This window comes from Hyaena hyaena, unplaced genomic scaffold (genome assembly GCF_003009895.1).
Source record: "Hyaena hyaena isolate Hyena2069 unplaced genomic scaffold, ASM300989v1 scaffold_71, whole genome shotgun sequence".
Taxonomy (NCBI): Eukaryota; Metazoa; Chordata; class Mammalia; order Carnivora; family Hyaenidae; genus Hyaena; species Hyaena hyaena.
This window is the reverse complement of record NW_024080704.1, coordinates 910,921-921,437: the sequence shown is the minus strand read 5'-3', so window position 1 is coordinate 921,437 and position 10,517 is coordinate 910,921. Positions and strand designations below refer to the sequence as shown.

Sequence of the window (10,517 nt, the reverse complement as noted above, 5' to 3'; positions counted from 1 at the left end):
AGCCTGCTTGGGATTCTCTCTTTCCCTCTCTGTCTGCTTGCCTCCCCCACTTGCCTTCACTCTTTCTCTCTCTCTTTCTCAAAATAAATAAATAAACATTAAAAATGAAAATCATGAGGGGGTACCTGGCTTGCTCAGTCACTAGAGGATGGGACTCTTAGTCTTAGGGTCATGAGTGTGAATCCCATGTTGAGCCCAATGAGTGTGAGCCTCATATAGATTGTATTTAAATATTTTTTTTTAAATCAGGAGGAAAATACATTTACAATACTATATTTATTTTATTAAATCCTCATATACGTGGAACCACACAATTCAAACCAGTGATGTTTGAGAGTCCACTGTATATCCCTTCCTGTTTAAAACACTTTTAAAATATTTTTTTGCTGTTTGTTTCCCACTTCCCAGGTTACTAGCAAGGCCAAGCATCTTTTCAAGTATGTATTAGTCATTCCTATTTTCCCAGGCCCAATATGGATCCATATTTACTTACTGAAGCCCTGGCGGAGCTGTCTTTGGAACAGCAGAGGATGAAGGAAGATGGACATTTAGGTATGCAGTTGGAGAAGGCAGAAGGGCATTAGGGGAGGGAGGGAGGGAAAGGGGAGGCTCCCATGCCCAGTATCCAGCCTTCCTCCCTGGACTCCTGCATTCTTCTGGCTTCTCTTTGCACCAAGTCTATCCCCTAGTGCTTGAGCCCTAACTCCTTTCTCATCAACCCCCTTGGAGAGCCTCAGCTGGATAGGCCAAGGCACCTCTATCCTGGCCTCAAGAAAAGCATTGTAGACAATGATCCCCAGAAAAAATGGCGACCCTCCCAATGATGTCTTTTTGCTCCAGACACTTTTTGCTCGACTACTGTACTGGACTCCAGTAGTGACCCCTGTGCATTCATCCACTCACCACACCCCCACACTCATCCTGTTACTACATCTCATTCCACACCTGGTCCCAGGCCCATCTAAACCTCCCCGAATCTCATTAACCCCATCCCCAGCTTCTCCCTGCTCTGGATTTCCTCTTATTCCTGATTTTCATCCACCTCTGACCTTCCATCTTGTTCCAAGCTGCCACCCCATCCCGGGCTCCCCACCACATCACCTCTAACTCCAACCTCATCCCTGATTCCAATCTCAACCTTGATCTAAACCTCATCTCTGAACGTCTCTCCATCCTCAACCTCAAACCAAATGAAGCTTTTCCTCTACACTTTCTTCCAAAAGTTTTATAGTTTCAGCTTTTGTTATTAGGTCTTTGATTCATTTTGAATTGACTTCTGTACATAGTGTGTGGGAAGATCAAGTTCATTCTTGCGCGTGTGGGTCTCTAGTTTTCTCGGCACCGTTGTTGAAAGACTATCCTCTCCCCATTGAAGAGTCTTGGTGCCCTTGTTGGAAGCCATTTGACCACTTATGCTTAGGTTTCTTTCTGGGCTCTTTATTCTCAGATCCTATTAATCCTTTGGCTCCATCTGCCTAAGTGGAGCACACTTTTTGCCTCTTTGTCACATCATATCCTATAACCATATTTAAAGGCAAGAACCAAGGATGTGTGTGTGTCTCTCTCTCTTTATTATTTTTTTGAGTTGATTTTATTTTATTTTAGAAAAAGAGTATGTGTGAGTGGGGTAGAAGGGCAGAGAGAGAGAGAAAGAAAGAGAGAATCTTAAGCAAGCTCCACACTCAGTGCAATGCCCAAAATAAGGCTCGATCCCGTGACCCTGGGATCATTACTTAACTGACTGAGCCACGACTGAGCCAGGCATGCCCTGGGATCATTACTTGAGCCCAAATCAAGAGTCAAACACTTAACTGACTGAGCAATACCAGTGCCCCTCTCTCTCTTTTTCAATCAGGAATACTTCTCAGGAGTCCTCCGGCCCCAGCAGATTTCCTCTTAAGCAATGGTGCGCTGAAGTCAGTTTGTACCTGCTTGTGAAAGCAGATCATTACATTTCCTAGATTTTTGTGAGCTGGTTACTAAACACCACCACCCTTGAAATCGCCACGGTGGGAGCATTTACACCAGACAACTTGGCAAATGCTACAAGTCAGGACTTTTTTCCCCAGAATGATTGACCGGCACACTATTGCCCTTGAATCTTATTAGTCAGAAGTGAATGATAAGTCCACTCCCAGCATAAGGGAGTCTTAGAAAGGAAGTACCTGGCTTTTTTGGCCTCTCTCGAGGGAAGTGGACTTTGCTGACAGGCAAGAAAGGGAGAGTTGGGGCAGCAACTAATGCCATTTGCCACTAATGGCTCCCAATGGTGGGAACTTTCTGTAGTCACTTAAAAAGAATGTCTTTTAAATGTCTCTAAGTGTCTCTGAGACCAGAGTGCTATAGGCTCAGTGGTAGGATGGACTGAGCTCTAGCTGCTGACATAGCAACTACAGTAAGGGGAGGGGCCCCCAGGGCAGGTTTTCTAAACCATGCAATGGGGGTCTGACAAGGACATGGCCCAGTAACTTCTTGTAACCACAACAGAGGCTGCCTTGATATGGAGGCTGCCTTGATACTGGGCATGAGGTTTGGAATGGGGTGCTGAGGGCCAGGCAGGAGCCCTGAGGGGCTGCAACAGGGGCAGGGGCTCAGAAGGTAGTAGAAGTGTTCCCTGAAGAAGAGCCAACGAAGGAAGGCCTGCCGTCCTTGGACAAGTGCTCCTTGCTGATGAGCCCATGGATGGCCATGATCTTGAGGAGTCCATGGCGAAACTTCTGACCAATGAAGGCATAGATGAGGGGATTGAGGCAGCTGTGGAAGAAGCCCAGAATCTCGGTGGCATCCAGGGCCCGGCCAATGTCACTGCGGCGCTCACACGTCTCCTTGATCACCCGGAGCCTCATGAGGGTGTCTGCCACCAGGACCAGGTTGTAGGGCAGCCAGCAGAGCAAGAAGACGAGCACGACAGCAAAGATGACCCTCATGGCCCGGTGTTTCTGCCCCATGTGGGCCTCAAACAGCGTGCGCAGGGTGAGTCCATAGCAAAACAGCATGATCAACAAGGGCAGGAGGAAGCCGAAGGTCTGGGGCAGGACCCTCATCACCATCCGCCATTTTGTAGTATTGGCACCCAGGTCCTCATAGCAGTCTGGGTTGGAATAGGGTGGTTTGATGGCCTTTCGGAAGATGAAGATGGGCAGGGAGAGGATCAGGGACAGGGCCCAGATGCCTATGCATATGAACTTGACCCAGTGCCGCTTCTGGGTCATTGTGCGTGTGGCATGGACTATGGCCAGGTAGCGGTCCACGCTGATGCAGGCCAGTAGTAATATTCTTCTGTAGAAGTTGATTTCCTTCAGAAAAGAGACCACCTTGCACAGGGGTGTGCCAAAGATCCAGCCCTTTGCCTTGGAGGCAGCCCAGATAGGCAAGGTCAGGGCAAAGAGCAAGTCGGCTATGGCCAGGTTCAGCAGGTAGACATCAGTGACAGAGCGGCCGACCCGACTGTATAAGACAACCAGGATCACTAAGGCGTTTCCCAGCAGGCTCAGCATGAAGACCAGGGCATAGATGACCACCACGGCATACTTGTTGAGTGTTTCAGTGTCTATCCTACAGGGACTATATTCTTCTGTGGGTGGTGTGCCGGTGAAATTTGCAAACTCATCATCCATCCAATCCTGCCAGTCCATACTATTCCAATAATTTTCCATGAAGAAAGTCATGGAATCTTTCTAGTTGAAAGATTAGAAAGAAAGAAATGTGATTTAGTAACTCAAATTAAAATCACTCATCAAGGATGTGAGATCAGTTACTGAAATATTTTTTCTTCTCTGTTGGTTTGGCAACAGGAGATCCCTTCCTTCACCTCTATTTTGGACTTCTTTAGAGGTCAGTTTCACAGCATCAGCATTTGAGAGAAGTCCCCATCTTGTTCCCTCATATCACCACCTAAATATCCACAGAATCATCATCAGTTTTAAATTATCTTCTTAAATGGTAAAATATTTTGCTGAAGCAAATCATACCACAAGACCAATGTGTAAAACCAATCTAAAGTCATCTGCTGAGGGTGCCTGGGGTGCTCAGTTGATTAAGCGTCCGACTTCGGCTCAGGTCATGATCTCTCAGTTTGTGAGTTCAAGCCTCACATCAGGCTCTGGGCTGATATCTCAGAGCCTGAGGCCTGCTTCGGATTCTTTGTCTCCCTTTCTCTCTCTGCCCTTCCCTCTCCTCATGCTCTGTCTCTTTCTCTCTCTCAAGAATAAATAAACAGTAAAAAAAAATTATTTTTAAAGTCATCTGCTGGGAAGGAAGAGGTGCTCCATCTCTACCCAGACAGCTACTAAGGCGGTTCCCCTACAACTCCCAGGCTTTCCAGAAAATAGTCTGGAAACCTTTGGAAAATTACCAAGACCAGAAATAAGAATACCCAGTATCCAGTCTTCAGTCTATCCTGATTTATCATTAATAAGCTGTGTGACCCTGAGTGGGTCATTTTACCTTTATAGATGTCAGTTTTGTCATCTGCAACTTGAAGAAGCAGAATATTTAACCCTTGAGCCTGAGGTTTTAGAAATTCATGCAGATCCACACATTTTAGGATGCTCTCTCCTTGCCAATACTTCATTTTTTTACAGAAGACAACATTTTAGGGCAAAGCAAGCATCTCCCCCTCCCCCAAAAAAAGGGGGAGGTGTGAAAGGAGGAGGTGACAAGACTGTGGCCTGCTTGTTACCAACTACCATCACGTATAAGATCAGAATTGAATACATAGCCACAAGGGAGGAGGCAAGAAGCCAAGTGATCAGAAATCTTCAGGTCCCACAGAAATGGATGCATTTTGTAAAACATAGCCAAACCAAATCTCCCTCCCCAAAGAAAGTCCTGGCAATAGAGGCTGCTTCCTACCTGAGGCATTGCAAGGTGTGTCCAACTGTAAGAGCCTGGAGCTCAGAGATCAGAGTGACTTAACAGTTAGACGAAACTTGATGAATAAAGGGAAATAGGCAAGCCTCTTCAGAGCACACCTCCTTTCTGAGCCCTGCCCATGCCCATAATTGGAGAATACATGAAGTCAAGGGATCACAGGGCATTAGAGACTCCCAGGATCCATGTGTCCAAGCAGGGGTACCAGACATGAAGATGGAGTCAAGGGTCCATTATCTGAATTTTCCACATGGATGACTATTTTTATTTTCTTCCTTTTCTGGCATTTGTTTCCATTTATTAATCCCCTAAATTCCCTAGTAGATCATCTTTGAAAGTTTCCAACTCTCTTGGACATGAATAAAGGGGAGAGGATTTTACTTTTGACAGAGACTTCAGGACTCCACTGTAAGTGAACCTTGTAGGAGCCCCGAACTTAGGAGGGACAGTGACAGGGAGGGTAATCTGGTGGGAAGGAGGGGGAGGTCTGTACTTAGGCTGTGTCTGGACAACAAGCACACAATTATTACTTATCTTTGGGTGGCCTTGGGGCTGGTGGAGATGTTGTGAAGATTAGAGAGAGAACTAACTCCCCAGCACACCACACAGCCACTATCCACAACTGGTTCATTAGAATGCCCTGAGGCTGGAGGCAGGAGCACTCCTGCAGTCTGGCTGTACAACAGGGACACCATTGGAACTGGGGCAATCCATGAACGGAGGGGTTGGAGTTAACGTCATCTTGCTTCTCTCCCAGAATGAAGGGTGACTTTTTGTCGCCTGCCTCAGCTGCTCCCAGCAGCTAATGTCTGTCCCCTGGCTGCATTCCTCCGATACTGTAACCACTCCTCTAATACAACATGAACCCTACTGTATTACAATGATGGGTTTACAAGGCCTTCCCCACTGGACTGTGAGCTCCTAGAGAATAAAGACCCTCTCTGATGCACCTTCCCATCCTCTGCCAGGGAACAAAGTAGGGGCTCAAATGATGGTTGTAGAAAAAATGACATTAGACATACCTCTTGTGATTCATGGATGGGATCACCACCATGATTCAGAGCGTCTATTGCTTTCGGCCACACAGTCATATATAAGGTGTGCCTGAAAGCTTCACTTCCACACAGCCAGGCTTGTCTGTCTGGGATCGTTCTTTCCCCATCATCCTCTATTGTTAACAGTTAGCATCAATCTGTTCAAGTATAAAATCTACCCTTACCATAAACGCCAATTAATCATGCCCCAGATGCCTAAAATCCTTCCACGGCACTCCTCCTCGGTTCTCTTATCATTCACAAATAGTAGCAAGAAGTATAAGGAGATAATTGTCCTGGGGCCACCCATGCTTTGCTTTCACTGATGCCCTACTATTCTGATCTGATGTCTAGATCAGAAAGCACTGGAAGATGGGGTAGTCCCTGAAGGGAATAGACATTCCCCTATTAATCATCTAGGGAGTAAGTAATCCTGGGGCAGAAAACAACAGTGACTGGTAACACAGGAGAGAACAGACTGTCTGGGGCCTGTCTGCAAACCGCCCACACATAGTCAAGAGCAAGCTGAGGCCATGGGGAAAGAGAGTGTTCACCACACGGGGGCGGCAGTTGCAGGATGGGAAAGTCCTTGCAAGGGACCCAGTGAGAAAGACCGGGGCAGGAGCAGCCCTAGTGAATAACTATTTTAAGTTCCTCTTTGTATAAAACTCCCACTGCTTTTCTTAGGCCCTCAGTCTATTCAGTACAACATTCCCGTCTAATCCAATGAATGACTGAGGTATGAGGGGAAGGGTCTGGTCCACCCTCAAGCCCAAGGAGCAAAAGAAGAGCAGTCTTCTGGAAGATTCTAGGGGTAGCAACATTGATAGCTTAGGTCTCCAAGGGGAAGCTAATCTGAAGGACAAGAGTTAAACATCCAGATGGCCAACAGACCCATGAAAAGATGCTCAACATCACTCATCATCATGGAAATACAAATCGAAACCACAATGAGATATCACCTCACACTGGTCAGAGTGGCTAAAATTAACAACTCAGGGAACAACAGATGCTGGTGAAGCCGTGGAGAAACGGAAATCCTCTTGTACTGTCAGTGGGAATGCAAACTGGCGCAGTTGCTCTAGAAAACAGTGTGGAGTTTCCTCAAAAAATTAAAAATAGAACTACCCTACGACCCAGCAATAGCACTGCTAGGAATGTATCCAAAGATACACGAGTGCTGATTCATAGGGGCACAGGTACCCCAATGTTTATAGCAGTGTTTTCAACAATAGCCAAATTATGGAAAGAGCCCAAATGTCCATCAACTGACGATTGGATAAAGAAGATCGTGATTTATATATACAATGGAATACTACTTGGCAATGAGAAAGAATGAAATCCTGCCGTTTACACCAATGTAGATGGAACTGGAGGATATTATGCTAAGTGAAATAAGTCAATCATAGAAAGACAGAGATCATATGTTTTCTTTTTTTTTTTTTTAAATGTTTTTTATTTATTTCTAGGAGAGAGAGAGAGAGAGACAGCATGAGCAGGGGAGGGTCAGAGAGAGAGGGAGTCACAGATTGAAACAGGCTCCAGGCTCTGAGCTGGCAGTCAGCACAGAGCCCGACGCGGGGCTCGAACCCACGAACCGCGAGATCATGACCTAAGCGAAAGTCGGACGCTTAACCGACTAAGCCACCCAGGCGCCCCAGAGATCATATGTTTTCACTCATATGTGGAATTTAAGAAAATTAACAGAAGACCATGGGGGAAGGGAAGGGGAAAAATAGTTTCAAACAGAAAGGAAGACAAACCATAAGAGACTCTTAAATATAGAGAACAAACTGAGGGTTGATGGGGGGACAGGAGGGCAGAGGAAATGGGTGATGGACCTTAAAGAGGGTACTCACTCAGATGAGCAATGCGTGTTGTATGGAAGCGATGAATCACGGGAATCTACTCCCAAAGCCAAGAGCACAGTGTATACACTGTATGTCAGCTAACTTGCCAATAAATTGTTTATTAAGATATTTTTTAATTTTTTTAATGAAAGAATTTCTCCTTCATGGAAGGAAAGAAAGGAAAGAGTATTTCACTGAAGGAGGGGAAAGGCACACATAGACACTCTTGGAATAAAATGTTATCCACTTGAAAATGTTCCAGTAAGTCCACCCACCCAACATATCCTCTGTACCACTCCTTCCTACTTCAAACTGCTCCCTCTTCAGCTGATCTATGATGTTCCTAACCAGAAAGCATATTTCTATTCTGTGCAGAACATGCAGTGCCACAAAGATTGTTGTGACATGTGTAGCCTGAATGCCAGTCCTCTGGTAAAATGCAGAGGCCTCTCCTTGCCACTCCATTCTAAAAATGGAAGCTTTGGGGTGCCTGGGTGGCTTAGTCGGTTAAGCGTCCGACTTTCGCTTAGGTCATGATCTCACGGTTCGTGGGTTCGAGCCCCACGTCGGGCTCTGTGCTGACTGCCAGCTCAGAGCCTGGAGCCTGTTTCAGCCTGTGACTCCCTCTCTCTCTGACCCTCCCCTGCTCACGCTGTCTCTCTCTCTCTCTCCTTAATATATATATATATTAAAAATGGAAGCTTCTAGGCAAGAGCATGTGAACGGCACAATATGGCTGTAAGTCTATCTAGTCCATGTGTCAGCTTTGTCAGCTGTGTCAGCTTTGATGCCAGCGTCAGCATCTCTTTACATTCCTGCAGAAGGACTCACTTGGACCTGGGGACCAAATTAAGGCAAGGGAGGTGGAGAAGAGGATTCTCCCCTCTCTCCAGTGATCACCTCCAATGCCACAGTGACAGGTGCAGGGTACATATGTGACCTAACATGATCTACACAGAGTCAAGTTCAGGATGGTTGTTTGGTGGCTGTGGAAAAGCAAGGACGTGGTCTTGTTACGGGTGGGCGCCATGTCCTATTATGAAGGGCAAACCGGTCCAAAGACAAAACCTAACACACAGAGGAAGACAGAACTGAGAGAATCAGAACCAGGATCCTGAACGAACTACGAACTACAGAGGCAATCCTCCCTCGATACTTTTCTGTTCCGTAAGCCAATAAATTCTCTTTATTGTTCAGACCAGTTCAGGCTGAGTTTTTTGTTGCTTGCAACCAAAACGAAAGAGTTCTGGAAAACAATAGTGATCTGGGATGAAAGGAGAGGGGAGGAAGGTCAGTGGATCACAGGGTGCAGGCTGTGACACTCAGGGTAACAGAGGACTTAACAGAGGTATGGGCAGGTGCAGACCTCCTAGCCCTGACTGCCAAGCTCTGGCAGAAGCCAAAGGGGAACCTTGAAAAGTAAGCCCGTAAAACCCACCTGAGAACACGATCCTGAATGAATTGAGAAATCCTCACAAAGGATCCAAAAAGCTCTGCTTTGGAGTCAGACAGACCATCATTCAAATCCTGGCCTTCCTTGGGGCACCTGGGTGGCTTAGACACTTAAGCATCTGGCTCATGATTTTGGCTCAGGTCATGATCTCACAATTCTTGAGTTTGAGCCCCGTGTTGGGACTCAGCTGAGCAGCGTGGAGCCTGCTTGAGATTCTCTCTCTCTCTCTCTCTCTCTCTGCCCCTCCCCCGATCTCTCTCTCATAATAAATAAACATTAAAATAAATAAAACAAATAAAATTAATTTGTTAATTAATTAATTTGTAAATTAATTTGTTAATAAAACAATTAAAATAAATAAACATTTAAAAAATACTGGCCTTTCTTTATTGGTTTATGATCTTGGACAAGTTTCTTAATGCATATCAAAATATCCTTACCCTTAGAGTTAAACCTTTTTTAAGACTAAAAATAATCTTTATCCATAAAAATGGGGATGATAATACTTGCCTCATGGAGCTATGTGATGATGGGAACTGGGATGGAGCACAGGCTCTAGAACCAAACCACTGTGGTGCAAACCCGAGCTCTGGCCGGTTGTGTGGCCTTCAGAGGCTTGGATACTCACTCAATGCCCTAATTTTCTCATCTGTAAAATGGGAAGAAAAGCAGCACCTAGCTCATAAGACTGATAGGTAGATCAATGAATTAATACATGTACAGCGCTTAGCACAGTATCTGGTGGATAATAAATGTTCAATCACCTTTTGCTGACTTTATACACACCCCTCAAGGTCCTGTTGGGAGAATATGCATCAAACACACTAAACAGTGCAGACCCTCTGACCCTACATCCCACTTAATGTGAGGGAAGGAAGGAAGGAAGGAAGGAAGGAAGGAAGGAAGGAAGGAAGGAAGGAAGGAAGGAAGGAAGGAAGGACAAAGTTTATCACAGGGTTGTTCATGTAATACAAGTTGATAATAACTTCAGTGTCCTTCCAAAACTTTTATACAAATTATAGTAGGTCTATAAAATGGAACACTATGCATCTATTAAACATGGCAATGTATAGCTACAATTAATGTATCTATGACAGGATTAATACAATTAAGGAAGCTATAATAGGATGCCAAGTACATGTAAAGGTTAACAAGCAGAATACACAGTATGATAACCCTTTGTAGTCAATGTGTGGTACATGCACAGGGAAAAAATAGGAGAGTCAAATGTTAACAGTGATTATCCTTGGGTAATGGGATTACGGACAGCTGCTTTCTTGTTTATATATTTTGATGTTGCCAAGTTTC

General features: G+C 45.3%; 1 protein-coding gene across 1 annotated transcript; it reads right to left on the bottom strand.

Annotated features, from left to right (window-relative positions):
• Positions 1 to 2,041: 2,041 nt before the first annotated feature.
• LOC120232399 (C-X-C chemokine receptor type 2-like) lies at positions 2,042 to 4,921 on the bottom strand. Its single transcript, XM_039233090.1, has 2 exons — positions 4,855 to 4,921; positions 2,042 to 3,677 (listed from the first exon to the last, which is right to left on the bottom strand). Exons 1-2 carry the CDS (start codon positions 4,861 to 4,863, stop codon positions 2,592 to 2,594), a joined length of 1,095 nt encoding a protein of 364 aa, XP_039089021.1. The 5' UTR covers positions 4,864 to 4,921; the 3' UTR covers positions 2,042 to 2,591.
• Between the last annotated feature and the right edge of the window lie 5,596 nt (positions 4,922 to 10,517).